At 42.7% G+C, this 18,573-nt stretch overlaps 1 protein-coding gene across 3 annotated transcripts in view; it reads left to right on the top strand.

The window, feature by feature from the left end:
• Window positions 1-4,525: 4,525 nt before the first annotated feature.
• Window positions 4,526-18,573, top strand: part of ERO1B (endoplasmic reticulum oxidoreductase 1 beta) — a 72,131-nt gene continuing 58,083 nt past the window's right edge. Inside the window, exon 1 of one of the 3 annotated variants that reach the window (XR_006550719.1) lies at window positions 4,526-4,857. Coding sequence is in view for 2 of the 3 variants with exons in the window: in XM_025284546.2 (XP_025140331.1) it covers window positions 4,756-4,857 (102 nt within the window). In the remaining variant the exon portion in view is untranslated. The remainder of the gene's footprint in view (window positions 4,858-18,573) is intronic. The other 2 variants (XM_025284546.2, XM_006075501.3) reach the window with 2 other exon arrangements.

Here is an 18,573-nt window from a genome sequence, read left to right as displayed (position 1 = left end):
CAGAAGTGAGATATGCTGTGAAAAGTAGGGGGAGAGGGGAAAAAAGGGTCCAGAGAGATGTATTTGAAAGCAAAGCAAAATCTGCAATAAATACTGGGTTGGCCCAAAATTTCATTTGGGTTTTCCCATAAGATGTTATGGAAAAACTTTAACTAATAGTTTGGTCAACCCAATATAAATATATTTTTGTATATGGTGTAAATGTGACAATACTTCAAGTATAAATATTAATCTTGACTTCACACATTTTGACAGTATTCATTCAAAAAGCTGAAGCACACTCAGGTCATCCATGGCTGATTGTTTGGTTCCATGAAGAACCATGGGAAACACAGTCATGATGACCCTATTAGGATCACAGTCTACACGAAGATTGTACCTCCAGGTTGCTGCTGCTGCTGCTGCTGCTAAGTCACTTCAGTCGTGTCTGACTCTGTGCGACCACATGGACTGCAGCCTACCAGGCTCCTCCGTCCACGGGATTTCCCAGGCAAGAGTACTGGAGTGGGTTGCCATTTCCTTCTCCTGTAACTGCCTGCAATAATCTGTCCCAGCCAAATCAACTGTAAATTGCCATTATTTGCAATGAGAGAGTAGTACTGATTGACACTTCTCAGATTAATAGATCTGGGAGGTCTGGAAATATTTTCATTTGAGAAATGTGGCCAATTTTTCTACACCTTCAGTTCAGTTCAGTTCAGTCACTCAGTCGTGTCCGACTCTTTGTGACCCCAGTAACCGCGGCACGCCAGGCCTCCCTGTCCATCACCAAATCTCGGAGTCTACCCAAACCCATGTCCATTGAGTCGGTGATGCCATCCAGCCATCTCATCCTCTGTCATCCCCTTTTCTTCCTGCCCTCAATCTTTCCCAGCATCAAGGTCTTTTCAAATGAGTTAGTTCTTCACATCAGGTGGCCAAAGTATTGAAGTTTCAGCTTCAACATCAGTCCTTCCAATGAACACCCAGGATGATGGACTGGTTGGATCTCCCTGCAATCCAAGGGACTCTCAAGGGTCTTCTCCAACACCACAATTCAAAAGCATCAATTCTTCGGTGCTCAGCCCTCTTTATAGTCCAACTCTCACATCCATACATGGAGAAGGAAATGGCAACCCACTCCAGTATTCTTGCCTGAAGAATCCCAGGGACAGGGGAGCCTGGTGGGCTGCCGTCTATGGGGTCACACAGAGTCGAACATGACTAAAGCGACTTAGTAGCAGCAGCAGCACATCCATACATGACTACTGGAAAAACCATAGCCTTGACTAGACGGACCTTCGTTGACAAAGTAATGTCTCTGCTTTTGAATATGCTGTCTAGGTTGGTCATAACTTTCCTTCCAAGGAGTAAGCGTGTTTTAATTTCATGGCTGCAATCACCATCTGCAGTGACCTTGGAGCCCCAGAAAACAGTCAGCCACTGTTTCCACTGTCTCTCCATCTATTTGCCATGAAGTGATGGGACTGGATGTGATGATCTTAGGTTTCTGAATGTTGAGCTTTAAGCCAATTTTTTCACTCTCCTCTTTCACTTTCATCAAGAGGCTTTTCAGTTCTTCTTCACTTTCGCCCCAGGTAATTAAGGTCATCTAATCCAGATGGTGTTAATAGATAAAATATCAGAAAGTACAGAAGGCATTTGTTGTTATTGTTGGTGTTCAGTCACTAAGTCCTGTCTGACCCTTTGTGACAGAAGGCATATTGTTGCTATTTCAGGGCTACCAGTGTCCTGAGGTGGTTTTTTTTGGTGTTCTAAGCTCAGGATATCTGGAATAATTTAATGAATGTGTGAATACATGCTGAGGTTAAAAAAAAAAAAAAAGTATGTGCAAAGGGAGTACCTGAATAAATCCATGACTTCCTGAAAGGGACAACTGTCAGTTTTGTCTGACCAGCATCTTTTTTCCCTTCCATTAATGATTGAAGGCAGTAACACTCAATCTTCATCTGTATTATCACCTTGTGCACATCCCACTTAGTACTGTGCAGTTCTCAATCAAATATCTTGCTCCCTCTCCCCAAGGTAAACTCCAGAAAAAATTTGAATTTTGATAGGCAGGACAAAGACTAAAATGACTGGAGTTGCTCAATCCAACGTCAGTGTCCTAGAAAAGACTCTACTTGGAGTCCCTGAATGCTGTCCTGATGGACTTTCCTTTCCTGAGGTATGAGCAGCAAAATCTTCCTGCGTACTAAAAACTATTCCACACTTTTAAAATTTGCTGAAGTTTAATTTTTTTTTTTTAAGCTAGAGCTGATTTTTGTGGCTTACAACCAAAGGGAATTAGTGCATTCAGTTTACCTCTGTTACAACTTCCAAGCATATCAAGTAAAAATTATTTTTGCTTTTAAGCCAGGGATGAACTAGACATGTTTGGAGGCAGGAGAAAAAGGTGTTGAAGAAGAAAAGGACAGCAGGGCTGACTTCTGGGCATGTGACCTGTGTGTTAATGTTCTGCTGTTGTTGTCTTGAAATTCTTACTATTTTTTTGAGCCAGGATCTTGCATTTTCATTTTGCACTAGGCCCAGCCAATTATGAAAGTGCTTCGCATGATATAAAGCACTATGTGAAGGCTGATTAATGCCCCCCCTCAAAGATGCTCACACCCTAGTTCCCAGGTTCTGTTAAGTATGTTACCCTATGTGGCAAAAAGGACTTTGCAAATGTGATTATGTTAAGGATTTTGAGTTGGGAAGATTATTTTGAACTATCTGGTGGGCCCAAAGTAATTGCAAGGGTCCTTTACAAGACAGAGGCACAGAATTAGAGTTAGAAAGAGAAAGCATGTGACAACAGAAGCAGAGGGAGTGAAATCTGACTGCGTGATGCATGGTTATGAGCGAAGGAATGTAGGTGGCCTCTTTGTTGTTGCTCAGTCACTCAGTCGTGTCCGACTCCTTGAGACCTGTGGGCTTCAGCATGCCAGTCTTCCCTGTCCTTCACTGTTTTTCAGTTTGCTCACTCATGTCCATTGAGTCAATGATACCATCCAACCATCTCATCCTGTCTCCCCCTTCTCCTCCTGCCCTCAATCTTTTCCAGTATCAGAGTCTTTTCCAATGAGTTGGCTCTTCGAAAAAGGTGGCCAAAGATTGGAACTCCAGCTTCAGCATCAGTCCTTCCAATGAAAAGGCAAGAAAACATATTTTTCCCCTAGAGAAAGCCTCTAGAAAGAATGTAGCCCTGCTTATCTTAATTGAACTCATCTCCAGAACTGTAAGATGATAAATTTGCTGTAAGTCACTAAATCTGTGGTAATTTGTTATAAAAGTGACAGGAAACCTACACATTACAAGGTTATAAGGTCACCTTAAGGTGATGCCTTACTAGTTTACCAGAGATCGAGACTATTAATAAAACTAATAGAAGCTATTTATTGAACATTTCTTTTATCCTAGGACCATACTAAGCCCTTTATGTATGAAATCTTATGCAATCCTAGAACAATGTTTGAAGTGGGTATGCATGTATTTACTTTGCTGCTAAGTCGCTTCAGTCGTGTCCGACTCTGTGCGACCCCATAGACGGCAGCCCACCAGGCTCCCCGTCCCTGGGATTCTCCAGGCAAGAACACTGGAGTGGGTTGCCATTTCCTTCTCCAATGCATGAAAGAGAAAAGTGAAAGTGAAGTCGCTCAGTCCTGTCCGACTCTTAGTGACCCCATGGACTGTAGCCCACCAGGCTCCTCCATCCATGGGATTTTCCAGGCAAGAGTACTGGAGTGGGGTGCCATTGCCTTCTCCGGTATTTACTTTAGAGACAGACAAACGGAGGTTCAGAGAGGTTAAGCAACTTGTCTAAAGTCACATAACCAACTAGAATGTTTTAGAGGTGGGAGCTGAACCCAGTTATCACTCCCAGTTCAACCCCATTGCCAGACTTTATATAAACCTGGGTTTGTTCCCATCCTTTAACGTGCATTATGTTTGTATGGGTCAACACAGGAGTCAAAGCTTGACCAGGGTGTCAGAGCCTGACCAGCCAGAGGACGACATCCACATCTGGGGCGTGTAAGATGGAGGAGCCGAAGCCAACTCCACAAGTCTCAGATGGCTCATCTAGGCACAGGCGATAGATGGGAGGCTACAGAAAAGTGGATGAGCCAAAGAAGCGCCAGACACTGAAAGTCGAAGAGCCCCTGTTTCTCGTTTGCCTAGATCGTGGGCGAATCCTGTAGCCTCGTGGCGGTGCGGGTGTCAGGGGCTAACGACAGAGGGAGGGGACCCCGCCGGGTTTCCATGAGCAACTGCCAGGCGAGGGGGCGCGGCCGGCGGTCCGCGGGAAGGGCGGGCGTTCCTCTCCACCCGCCAGCACCGCCTCTTGTTTTGAAGGCCCGCGTGGTCCCGCGTCATTGGCCGCCGTGGAGCTCCGAGGAGGCGGGGCGGTCTCCGCAGCTGTAGCTCTCCAGTTACCCCCTCCGCCGGCCCCGCCTTCCGGCCGCCGGCGCCCACCGGGCCGCACTGGACCACAACTCCCACAAGGCCTCGCGCTCGGAGGGGGGCGTGGCCGGGCGCAGGGGAAGCCGGGGGCGGGGCCGCTTGGGGGATGAAGTGGGGGCGCTCGTCTCGTCAACCTCACTCACAGCTGCCGGGCGGCTGGGAGAGCGTCCTCCGCCACTGGACCGGCGTGCAGACCTCTGACCCTGGAGTCTCTCGGCCGCCGGGAACCGCCCTCTTGGGTCGTCGCCCGGGCTGCCCGCCGTTTCCCGGCCCCGAGGGGCCCGGCCGGCCGCGGCTGGGGGAGAGGTCAGCATGAGCCCGGGGGTCCGGCGGGCCGGCGCAGGGCAGGGGGCGGCGGCCGCGGTGCAGCTTCTCGTCACCCTGAGCTTCCTCCCGAGCGTCGTCGAGGCCCAGGTGAGCCGGAGTGATGGCGGTGCGGGGACCCCCGGTCGAACGCCGGCGGTGGAGGCGGCGACCGGGCCGCGACTGAGGCGCGGGCGGGCCGGGGAGGGAGCCCCGGGAGGTTTCTGACGAGCGGAAAAGCCGAGGGGCTGAAGCCCCGATCATCGAGCCCAGGAAACGCCTGCGAGCCGCTTGCGGTGTGAGGGGTGGCGACACGGGGTAATGGCAGGAAAAAGAGGAAGATGGTGACGGTCCCCTGAGGTGTTTTCGTTTTTATCTTTCTGATGTTTCAGCGGCTCCGAGTGTGGCGGGAGATGGGACGGGGATGAAAACCTCTGCGGCTGTTCTGGGACGAGAGCACGCAGAGAAAAGGGGAAGCCCTCCCCGCGGGGAACTCAGAGGATGGGTGGGGGGCAGGTGGGGAGTAGGTGACAGACCCAGCGGCCCTGCAGAAGCCAAGTCGATCGCGAGGGGGACAAGTCTGAACTTCCTTGACTTTTGGACTAGAGAGTCCCTCGCCTCTCTCAGGACCGTTGTATTTTTACCCAGCTTGTACTCCGTCTGCTGAGTGGCGTCGCCAGGTGAGCTCAAGTACCAGAGGGGGGGCCCGTGTCTGACCTTGTGGCTCCCTCAGCAGTGAGTGATGGCCGATAAATTAGAGTTAGGGGGTTCTTTGTGAGGCGTAGCTTACAGAAGGGTTTTCAATACGCCGGTTCTCAATAGCTTCCCAGGGTCTTTTGCCTTAATAAAGGCTTCTTTTTTTTATACAGTAGAATTTGAATAGGCTTCTGCCAGGTGCTGTCTAGTCTGCACCTGCTGCAGAGTGGCAAAACTACTAAGAGCTAAAAAAAAAAAAAAAAAACAAAACAAGAAAAGGTGTCTCATCTGGCCGGATGATGAGGGGAGACATGGTTTGAAGCAATTAGTGCTGATGGTTAAGTCAAATTGAAGGTAACTCTTGCCTGGAAAATCCCATGGGCAGAGGAGCCTGGTAGGCTGCAGTCCATGGGGTCGCTAAGAGTCGAACACGACTGAGTGACTTCCCTTTTCACTTTTCACTTAAATGCATTGGAGAAGGAAACGACAACCCACTCCAGTGTTCTTGCCTGGAGAATCCCAGGGACGGGGGAGCCTGGTGGGCTGCCGTCTATGGGGTCGCACAGAGTCGGACACAACTGAAGCGACTTAGCAGCAGCAGCAGCAGCAGCAGCACATACTAGTAAAGTAATGCTCAAAATTCTCCAAGCCAGGCTTCAGCAATACATGAACCGCGAACTTCCAGATGTTCCAGCTGGTTTTAGAAAAGGCAGAGGAACCAGAGATCATATTGCCAACATCCGTTGGATCATCGAAAAAGCAAGAGAGTTCCAGAAAAACACTATTTCTGTTTTATTGACTATGCCAAAGCCTTTGACTGCGTAGATCACAATAAACTGGAAAATTCTTCAAGAGATGGGAACACCAGACCACCTGACCTGCCTCTTGAGAAACCTGTATGCAGATCGGGAAGCAACAGTTAGAACCAGACACAGAACAATGGACTGGTTCCAAATAGGAAAAGGAGTACATCAAGGCTGTATATTGTCACCCTGCTTATTTAACTTATATGCAGAGAAACGCTGGGCTGGAGGAAGCACAAGCTGGAATCAAGATTGCTGGGAGAAATATCAATCACCTCAGATATGCAGATGACACCACCCTTATGGCAGAAAGTGAAGAGGAACTAAAAAGCCTCTTCGTGAAAGTGAAAGAGGAGAGTGAAAAAAATTGGCTTAAAGCTCAACATTTGGAAAACTAAGATCATGGCATTTGGTCCCATAACTTCATGGGAAATAGATGGGGAAACAGTGGAAACAGTGTCAGACTTTATTTTTTTGGGCTCAAAAATCACTGCAGATGGTGATTGCAGCCATGAAATTAAAAGATGCTTACTCCTTGGAAGGAAAGTTATGACCAACCTAGATAGCATATTCAAAAGCAGAGATATTATTTTGCCAACAAAGGTCCGTCTAGTCAAGGCTATGGTTTTTCCAGTGGTCATGTATGGATGTGAGAGTTGGTCTGTGAAGAAAGCTGAGCGCCGAAGAATTGATGCTTTTGAACTGTGGTGTTGGAGAAGACTCTTGAGAGTCCCTTGGACTGCAAGGAGATCCAACCAGTCCATTCTAAAGGAGATCAGTCCTGGGTGTTCATTGGAAGGACTGATGCTAAAGCTGAAACTCCAATACTTTGGCCACCTCATGGGAAGAGCTGATTCATTGGAAAAGACTCTGATGCTGGGAGGCATTGGGGGCAGGAGGAGAAGGGGACGACAGAGGATGAGATGGCTAGATGGCATCACTGACTCGATGGACACGAGTTTGAGTGAACTCCGGGAGTTAGTGATGGACAGGGAGGCCTGGTGTGCTGCGATTCATGGGGTCACAGAGAGTCGGACACGACTGAGCAACTGATCTGAACTGAACTGATGACGGTAACAGTGCAAACATGTTTTTCTGACTTTATTCAGATACTTTTTTTCATGACCCTAAGGTGTTCTGAACTCCAGAATGCCTGAATACTCAGTTCCTCTCCCTGTGTGAATATTTTCTAAATGAATAATAAAAATAAAAGGGGAGGACTTTTAGTTTGGGAGGGTGGGATGTTAAAAATGCACTTTCTCTGGACCCACTACCAACTGTTCTGATTTAATGGATCTGGATGTGACCCAGGAATCAGCATTTTAAACCAGGTTTGCAAGTAACTAACGTAGTTATCCTTTAAGCTATCTTACAACACCACTTGGAAACACTTGAAATAGATAGTGGCAATCTACCAGACTTATGAAAAGTATATTTTCTAAATTGTCTTTGATAAAATTATTTTCTAGTTATTAGTGGGCTATTTCTTTTTGAGTAGAGTTTACATTTAGATATTTTTCTAAAGTTTTTTTTTTTCTCTCTCATTTTCTCTTTCTTTTTAGATAGTATATTTTAATTGTATACTTTCTCACCAATTTAGAAGCTTCATTTTAGGTTCCTATCACAAATTAATGTGTATTAATGTTTTATAATTGCATGTGTACTCTAAATGTTATTATATCCAAATGAATATATATGATTTAAATTTCATTATGTCCAAATGAATATATGTAGTTCAACAGTTAAGGATTTGTGCATATTCAAGGTAGCATGTGCCAAAGAGTCCTCAAAATTGAATACATATGGTTTTTGTTTCCAGTGGTACTTACTCATACAGTGTTCAATCATACTTTAATCTGTAACATGTTTAAAAATACATTGTCTTAAAAAAAATACATTGTCTCATTTCATTTGACACATCTTTCAGGCAGTGAGGTAACTGACATTTAAAGAGCTTACATGATTAATATCACAGTTAAGTAAGTGAAGGAGAGTATCTTTCTGGTCTATACAGTTGCATCTCAGTATGCTTCTTTATGGTATAGAAATAAAGAGGGAGACCCAGGAAAATAAAAAGGTGGAACTAAGCCAGTTATTTCTCTTCTCTTTCATTCACTAACTTGGAAGAAAATCAGTAAAGAATAAAATGAAGAATTAATTTTTTGAAGAATATTTCTGTTCACAAGTAGGCATTTGTACAACACATACCCCATGTTCTTGTAAATGAAATGCAAGTGTGCTTTGTATTGGGTTGGGCAAAAAGTTTATTTGAATGAACTTTTTGGCCAACCTTGAGTATGATAAATCACTAGAAACTTAAATCATAGCGCATACAAATGATGTAACAAGTTAATCTTCCTATAAAGAAGTAACTTCAGATTTTAAATTTTTTCTAAGTGCATTTCTGAGCTGGCAAGAAAGCAAGGAATATATAAAGCCTCCTCCCCCCTCCCCCCCTCAAAATGGAAAGCCAAAACTTTGAGACTCAGTGCTGCTTCAGTGCCATTACCCTGACCACTTCCTCTGAACTCTGAAGACCTTGAGCTTCTGCTCTGACAACTGCATGGAGTGGCATAAACAAGAAATAAAACCCACGTCTGCCCAAATAGAGGGAAGTAAAAGGGGCCCTCACCATAAGCTTGGGCTCCAAAGAGCTACATCTTAAATATAAGGAGAAATGAAATCCACCACAAGTAAGGGGAGAATGAACAAACATGCTAGGGGAAGGCAGGGGGAAAACTGCCTTGAGAATTTCTATGAGCTGTCCTTATACAGGGCAAATTCATGCTACCTGTGAAGGGAAAATCTTCAAGTGGAAAATTTAATTTGTAGCAATCTCAGGTTGGTGTGCTCTGAGTTTACAGGTAAAAACAAATATCCATCCCCTCTGGAGGGCTTCCCTGGTGGCTCAGTGGTAAAGAATCTGCCTGCCAATACAGGAGATGTAGGAGACATGGGTTCATCCCTGGGACAGAAAGATCCCTTGGAGAAGGAAATGGCCACACTCCAGTAGTCTGACGGGAAATTCCATGACCCAGGAACCTGGCGGTCTACAGTCCATGGGGTTGCAAAAGAGTCAGACATGACTTAGTGATTAAACTACCACCATTACCATCCCCTCTGGAGGAATTCATTGTCTACACAGGCCCTAAAGAATTTTTGAAGATGAAGTGTCAAGAAAAATAAGCTAATAGTCAAAAATCACAGAACACACAAAGGCAACATGAATGTGATATTTAGAAATATAGATTATAGAAATAGGTCTGTAATAAGTGTGGATTTTTTTCATATAATCAGGTATTATTTAAAATCACCACGTTTAAATGGGGCTTCCCTGGTGGGTCAGACAGTAAAGAATCTGCCTGCAATGAGGGAGACCTGGGTTCAATCCCTAGGTCAGGAAGATCCCCTGGAGAAGGGAACAGCTATCCACTCAAGTATTTTTTCCTAGAGAATTCCATGGACAGAGGAGTCTGGTGGGCTTAAGTCTAGTTCAGTTCAGTCACTCAGTTGTGTCTGACTCTTTGCGACCCCATGGACTGCAGCGCACCAGGCTTCCCTGTCCATCACCAACTTCGAGAGTGTGCTCAAACTCATGTCCTTCGAATTGGTGATGCCATCCAACCTTCTCATCTTCTGTTGTCCCATTCTCCTATTGCCTTCAATGTTTTCCAGCATCAGGGTCTTTTCCAATGAGTCAGTTCTTCGCATCAGGTGGCCAAAGTATTGGAGTTTCAGCTTCAGCATCAGTCCTTCCAATGAACATTCAGGACTGATTTCCTTTAAGATTGACTGGTTGAATCTCCTTGCAGCCCAAGGGACTCTCAAGAATCTTCTCCAACACCACAGTTGAATAGCATCAATTCTTCAGCACTCAGCTTTCTTTTATGGTCCAACTGTCACATCCGTACATGACTACTGGAAAAAACCATAGCTTTGACTAGATTTACTTTTGTCAGCAAAGTAATGTGTCTCTTTTTAATATGCTATCTACTTTGGTCATATCTTTTCTTCGAAGGAGTAAGCGTCTTTTAATTTCATGGCTGCAGTCACCATCTGCAGTGATTTTGGAGCTCAGAAAAATAAAGTCTGTCCCTGTTTGTATTGTTTCTCCATATATTTGCCATGAAGTGATGGGACCGGATGCCATGATCTTAGTTTTCTGAATGTTGAGTTTTAAGCCAACTTTTTCACTCTTCTCTTTCACTTTCAACAAGAGGTTCTTTAGTTCTTCTTCACTTTCTGTCATAAAGGTGGTGTCATCTGCATATCTGAAGTTATTGATATTTCTCCCAGCAGTCGTAATTCCAGCTTGTGCTTCATCCAGCCCAGCATTCCATGGGGTCACAAAGAGTCAGACTAACTAACTATCTAACTCAGGAGTGAGCAACTAACACTTTCACATGTTTAAATATAAAGACTTAAAAGTATGAAAAAGAACAAGAAATTTTAAAGAATGGCCCCAAAGTTTAAAACAATGAAATAGAAGTTTTAGAAATCAAATTAACAACTTGATGGATGAAGTGGGTGATTATATCCAGCAGAAAAAAATGATTATTGAGTTGAAAAACCATTTTATGTCATTTTTTTCCTTTAATCTCCCAATACCTTCTTTTCCATCCTAACTCTTAGCTTCATATTTTACTAAGTTGGAATAATCAGAATAATCCACATCTGTCCACCTACTAGTTTCTGACCCACATATTTTGACTTCTGTAGATTATCATAAACTGTTTGTACTCTTAACAGAGACCAATCCCTCCACTTGCATTTTGGTCCCATTCCTTCTTTCCAGTTCAAGGATATGGCACCAGCAAATTTTCCCTTTCTCTTCTGGTTCATTGATTTTTTTTTTTTTTCCCTTCTCTAATGGACCATTGTTGTTGCTAAGTCATGTTTTGACTCTTTTTGTGATCCCATGGGCTATAGCCCACCAGGCTCCTCTGTCCATGGGATTTCTCAGGCAAGAATACTGGAGTGGATTGCCATTTCCTTTTCCAGGGGATCTTCCCAATTCAGGTATCAAACCTGAGTCTCCTGTATTGGCAGGCGGATTCTTCACCACTGAGCCTGTTACTGTCATCATAAAACATGCTGTTAATTCTACGGTTTTAAAGTTCTCTCTTGACCCACTCATCTCTTATGACTCTGCTTAGTTTTTCTCTTTTCTATACAGAAACCCCTCAAAAGAGTTATCTTTATCTTTCCTATTCTGATCATTCACCCATTTCAGTCTGACTTTTGCCTCTACTACTTCTCCAAAATGGCTCTTGTCAAAATCACTAATGTCTTTCTTGCTGCTAAAGCGAATTTTTTGCTAAACCTAAGATTTAAAAACTATTTTGCAGACTTTTTTCATAGCTCATCACTCACTGTCTTTGACATACTTTTGTTTTTTCTTTCTTTTTTTTACTTCCAAGATAGTATATTTTTCTGATTTCTTTCCCTTCTGCAGGCCAGTCTTTATTAGAATTCCTTGCTTGTTCCTAATTGTTTGAACCTCAAGGTTCAAATCTTACATTCTCTCTTCTCTCCACCTTGGCCATCTCATTTAGTCTCTTGGCTTTAAATACCTGGAATTCAGGAGACCCAGGTTTGATCCCTGGGTTGGGAAGATCCCCTGGAGAAGGAAATGGCAACCCACTCCAGTACTCTTGCCTGGAGAATACCATGGAGGTTGGTGGGCTGCAGTCCATGGGGTTGCAAAGAGTCGGACAGGACTTCACTTTCACTTTCACTTTCATATGGTATTTAGTATCTATATCTCAGAATCTCTAGACTGGATTCTCAGCTCTAGATCCATATATCTAACTACTTTTTCAATGTTTCCACTTAATAGGTATCACAAATTTGATGTATTAAGAACTAAATTCCTGACTTTTTCCCCCTCAAATCTGTTCTTCTCACTGTCTCCTCCCCCTTAAACATATGCTATAGCCACACTGACCTCCTTGCTATCCCTCAAAGATGGCAAATATCCTCTTGCTTTGAGTCCCTTGGACCTGCAGTTTCCTCTACATAGCTAACACACTTCTCATGTATTCATATGGTTCGCTCGCTCACTCTCTTAGGTTTCTGCTTAAGTGTCACGTTACCTGCTGTGTTCACTTACCTAAATTGTCACCTTCCATGATCATACAATATAAAAGGGAAACCCTTCATCCTCACCTTGTACTACTCCATATTCCTTTCAGTTCAGTTCAGTTCGGTCGCTCAGTCGTGTCCGACTCTTTGCGACCCCATGAATCGCAGCACACCAGGCCTCCCTGTCCATTACCAATTCCCGGAGTTCACTCAGACTCACGTCCATCGAGTCAGTGATGCCATCCAGCCATCTCATCCTCTGTCGTCCCCTTCTCCTCCCACCCCCTATCCCTCCCAGCATCAGAGTCTTTTCCATTGGGTGAACTCTTCGCATGAGGTGGCCAAAGTACTGGAGTTTCAGCTTTAGCATCATTCCTTCCAAAGAAATCCCAGGGCTGAGCTCCTTCAGAATGGACTGGTTGGATCTCCTTGCAGTCCAAGGGACTCTCAAGAGTCTTCTCCAACACCACAGTTCAAAAGCATCAATTCTTCGGTGCTCAGCCTTCTTCACAGTCCAACTCTCACATCCATACATGACCACTGGAAAAACCATAGCCTTGACTAGACGGACCTTTGTTGGCAAAGTAATGTCTCTGCTTTTCAATATGCTATCTAGGTTGGTCATAACTTTTCTTCCAAGGAGTAAGCGTCTTTTAATTTCATGGCTGCAGTCACCATCTGCAGTGATTTTGGAGCCCCAAAAAATAAAGTCTGACACTGTTTCCATTGTTTCCCCATCTATTTCCCATGAAGTGATGGGACCAGATGCCATGATCTTAGTTTTCTGAATGTTGAACTTTAAGCCAACTTTTTCACTCTCCACTTTCACTTTCATCAAGAGGCTTTTGAGTTCCTCTTCACTTTCTGCCATAAGGGTGGTATCATCTGCATATCTGAGGTTATTGATATTTCTCCCAGCAATCTTGATTCCAGCTTGTGCTTCTTCCAGCCCAGCGTTTCTCATTATGTACTCTGCGTAGAAGTTAAATAAGCAGGGTGACAATATACAGCCTTGACGTACTCCTTTTCCTATTTGGAACCAGTCTATTGTTCCATGTCCAGTTCTAACTGTTGCTTCCTGACCTGCATATAGGTTTCTCAAGCCTCTGCTTTAAAATTTTTCGGTGGTTTTCTGTGTAACCCAGTGTGGTATAATACAAAAACATGCTTGCTGTTTGTCCCCTGTTGTTGGCACAGAGTTCCTAAAACCTTGGAATTTCCTGAGAAATAGGAATTCTCCTTTCAGTCATACCTGAGTTTATGCTGTTGAGGTGACTTAGGTGGGAACCTCTAGAGAGCTTAAGGATGATGATCCTGGTCCAAAAAGGCCAAGTACTTAGAGAATTAGAACTTTTGTCCCTACCCACTGACCTCTAGGTTTGGGAGAGGGGTGAAGTAGCTTGAGCTCTGTAAAAACTCTTAAGAGAGTTTTTAATGGGTTTTGATGAGCTCCCAGGTTGGTGAACACATAGACTTTCTGGGAGGGTAGCTCAGAGGCATGGGAGTTCTGCACGTGCACCCCCAATACCTGTCCTGTTCATTTCCTCTTTTTGTCTGTTTTTGAGTTGGACCCTTTGCAGTAAACATAAGTAAAGTGTTTTCCTGAGTTCTGTAAGTCATTCTAGCAAATTATCAAACCTGAGAAGGAAGTTGTGGGAACCCCTGTTTATAGCCAGTCAGTACAGGTGATCCAGGGCTTGGACTGGTGTCTGAAGTGGGAGCAGTCCTATGTGACTGAACCCTTAATCTGTGGGTTCTGCTGCAATTCCAGATAATATTAGAATTGAATTGGGCACCCAGTTGATGCTGCAGGTTGGAGAGTTGGCTGGTGTGAGAAAACATTTGACTCAGAAAAGCCAACATTTTAGTAATAGGTCCCTAATTCTCCTTTTGTTGTTGTTTAGTCGCTAAGTTGTGTCCGACTCTTTGCAACTCCATGGACTTCCCAAGACAGATATTGAACCTGTGTCTCCTGCTGGGAAGGCGAATTCTTTACCAACGAGCCACCTGGGAAGACCAATTCTCCTTTTCCCTGCTAGATAATCTTCCCTGTTGTTTCCTGTTGTTCTGGGGCGGCATTGGGCCTTACTGCATCAGGGCCTTTGCATTTAGTATTCTCAGTGCCTGGAATTCTTTTCACCCTCCCCCTTCAAAAAAAAAAAAAAGCTTGATTTGCTCCTTCCCCACTTTAACTTTTGCTGAAACTTCAGTGAGACCTTTTGTACCTATCTCTCTTTAAAAATGAGCAGTACCAGTTTTGTAACACCTGTCTCAATTTTCTAGTTTTCCTCCATATTGCTTTATTATCATCTAACAGACTCTGTACTTTGCTCATGCGTTTTCTTCCTCTCCTATGAAAATGTTAACACCTGAAGGGAAGAAATTTTTGTCTTTTTTTTCTTTTCTTTCTTCTAAGGACAGTGCAGGGCTTATGTTAGGCCCTCAATAAATACGTTGGATAAATGAATAAATGAATGGAAATAAGTGCAAATAAATTATTCAGAATGAAGCTCAGAAAGGTAACAGAATAGTAAATGTTATAGAGAGCTTAAGATACATGAAGAATAAAATAAGACGGTCTAGTATGATGAGTTCCAGAGGTTAAAATAGAATAGGGAAAAAGCAATATTGATTACTACATTGAAAAAGACAACCCAGTAGAAAAATGAACAAAAGATATGAACAGAAATTTTGCACAAACAGAACGACAAGTGTTTTATAAAACATTAGAACTTTGTACCTAATGGCACACCACTCCAGTGCTCTTGCCTGGAAAATCCCATGGACGGAGGAGCCTGGTAGGCTCCAGTCCATGGGGTCGCTAAGAGTCGGGCACGACTGAGCGACTTCACTTTCACTTTTCACTTTCATGCATTGGAGAAGGAAATGGCAACCCACTCCAGTGTTCTTGCCTGGAGAATCCCGGGGACAGAGGAGCCTAGTGGGCTGCCGTCTATGGGGTCACACAGAGTTGGACACAACTGACGCGACTTAGCAGCAGTGCAAAAAAAAAAAAAAAAAATTAGATATCCTTTACAATTTGTTCTCTGTATTCATGAACTTGGATTTGTTGTTTTCTGTTCAGACTATACATGAAAGTGAGATCATATGGTTTTTATCTTTCTCTGACTTATTTCACTTAGCACAATGTCCTCAAGTTCCATCCATGTTGCAAACGGCCAGACTTTTTTTTTTTTTTTCCCATTACTGGGTGTATTGTGTATATATCCCACATCTTCGTTATTCATCCTTCAATTGATACTTAGGTCACTTCCATACTTGGTTATTGTAAATAATACTGCAATGAATATATCTTTAAGTTAGTATATTTGTTTTCTTCAGGTGAATACCAAAAAGTGAAATTGCTGGATTTTGTGGTAGTTCTATTTTAAAGTTTTTCTGTAACCTCCATACTCTCTTCTCCATAGTGGATGCACCAGTTTACAGTCCAGCAACAGTGCACAAGGGTTTTCTTTTCTCTACATCCTCACCAACACTTGTTACTCTGGTCTTTTTGATAATAACCATTCTAACAGGTGTGACATGATATCTCATTATAGTTTTGATTTTCATTTCCTTGATGTTGGTGATATTGAGCACCTTTTTGTGTACCTGTTGGCCATTCATATGTCTTCTTTGGAAAAATATTTAGATCTTTAAATATTTTCCCATTTAAAAATACTTTTACTTATTCATTTATTTTTGGCTTTGCTGGGTCTTCATTGCTGCTCAGGCTTTTCTCTAGTTCCAGTGCCTGGGCTTCTCATCACAGTGACTTTTCTTGTTGAAGGGCATGGGCTCTAGGGTTTTCGGTTTCATTCCATAGTTGTGGTGCAGGGGCCTCGTTGCTCCTTGGCATGTGGGATCTTCCCAGAGTGGGGTTGAACCAGTGCCTCCTGCATTGGCAGGTGGATTCTTTACAACTGAGTCACCAGGGAAGCCTCCTCTGCTCATTTTTTAATCAGATTGTTTTTTGCTATTGAGTTGTGTGAGTTCTTTATATATTTTGGATATTAACCCCTTATTAGATATGATTTGCAAATATTTTCTTCAATTCCATAGGTTGTCTTCATTTTGTTAGTGGTTTTGCTTTGCTTTACAGAAGCTTTTTAGTTTGACATAGTCCTACATGTTTATTTTTACTTTTGTTACCTTTTAATTTTGGTATCAAATCCAAAAAGTCATCACCAAGACTGATGTCTAGGAGCTTAAAATCTGTATTTTCTTCCAGTAGTTTTATGGTATCAGGTCTTATGTCTAGGAGCTTAAAATCTGTATTTTCTTCCAGTAGTTTTATGGTATCAGGTCTTATTATGCTCAAGTCTTTGATCCATTTGAGTTAATTTCAAATGTGTATGCTGTAAGGTAGTGGTACAGTTTCATTCTTTTGCATGTGGCTGTCTGTCTGGTTTCCTCAACATTGTTTGTTGAAAAGACTGTCCTCTCCCCATTATATATTCTTGGCTCTGTTGTCATATATTCATTGACCATATAGTCATGGGCTTCTTTCTGGGCTTTTTATTCTGTTTTGTTCTTCTGTGTTTGTTTTTCTGCCAGTATCATACTGTTTTGATGATTATAGGTTTGTAATCTAGTTTGAAATTGGGGCACATAATGCCTCCATCTTTGTTCATTTTCATGATTGCTTTGACTATTCTAGGTCTTTTATGGTTTCATACAAATCTTTAGGACTGTTCTATTCTGTAAAAATGCTGTTGGAATTTTGACAGGGATGTATTGAATCTTTATCCTGCTTAGAGTACAAAGGACATTTTAACAATATTTTTCTAATCCATGAGAATGGAATAGCCTTCCATTTATTCAATATTTTCCATCAATATATTATAGTTTATAGGCATTTCACCATTTGGTTTATTTTTTCCCTAGGTATTATCTTATTCTTTTTGATGTAATTGATTGTAAATGAATTATTTCTTAATTTCTTTGTCTGATAGTTTGTTATTAGTGTATGGAAACACTGTACACTATTTTCAAATATTGATTTTGTGTCCTAGAACTTGCTGAATTTATTACTTCTGTTTCAGTGAATGAAGTCTTTAGGATTTTCTGTATATATCATCTGCAAATAGAGTTTTCTTCTTTCTCTCTACTTTGGATGCCTTTTTTTCCTTTTTCTTATCTAATTTCTATTTTTAAAAACTTGGTTATACACAAAGTTTTTGTTTAGTAGTTTAGTAGTCCTTAAGAGTTAGAAATAAGTACATGGTAATTTTGTATACCTTACTCCAACCCCTACCACAAATAATATGTTTGTAAATGCTGCAGTTTACTAACTAAAAGTCAACAATTTAAGAAAAATTTGTAAGAATGAGCACTCACTCATTCTTACTGGGTAAAGTATTTTTAAAGCCTAAAAAGCTTTTTGGTATGTATTTTGTTTCCTTTTTTCCCCTATTATTATTTAGGGGCCTAGAGTGTGAATGGGACACATTTACACTCCCAGGGAAAAAGCATGCGACAGAAACAACTAGAAAATTTCCATTTTTAAAATCATTGTTTGCATATATTTCGCCTGTGGATCACATGAATAACCTTTAACAGGCTGAATTCCATTTTTGTTTTTAAATTTTAGTTTTAATTGCGATAATTGTTTGTTCCATGCAATTGTGAGAGTTCAGTTCAGTTCATTCGCTCAGTTATGTCCGACTCTTTGCGACCCCATGAATCGCAGCACAACAGGACTCCCTGTCCATCACCAACTCCCGGAGTTCACTCAGACTCACGTCCATCGAGTCAGTGGTGCCATCCAGCCATCTCATCCTCTGTCGTCCCCTTCTCCTCCTGCCCCCAATCCCTCCCAGCATCAGAGTCTTTTCCAATGAGTCAACTCTTCGCATGAGGTGGCCAAAGTACTGGAGTTTCAGCTTTAGCATCATTCCTTCCAAAGAAATCCCAGGGCTGAGCTCTTTCAGAATGGACTGGTTGGATCTCCTTGCAGTCCAAGGGACTCTCAAGAGTCTTCTCCAACACCACAGTTCAAAAGCATCAATTCTTCGGCACTCAGCTTTCTTCACAGTCCAACTCTCACATCCATACATGACCACAGGAAAAACCATAGCCTTGACTAGACAGACCTTTGTTGACAAAGTAATGTCTCTGCTTTTCAATATGCTATCTAGGTTGGTCATAACTTTTCTTCCAAGGAGTAAGTGTCTTTTCATTTCATGGCTGCAATCACCATCTGCAGTGATTTTGGAGCCCCCCAAAATAAAGTCTGACACTG

This window comes from Bubalus bubalis, chromosome 4 (assembly GCF_019923935.1).
Source record: "Bubalus bubalis isolate 160015118507 breed Murrah chromosome 4, NDDB_SH_1, whole genome shotgun sequence".
Taxonomy (NCBI): Eukaryota; Metazoa; Chordata; class Mammalia; order Artiodactyla; family Bovidae; genus Bubalus; species Bubalus bubalis.
This window is presented reverse-complemented; position numbering and strand designations above follow the sequence as displayed.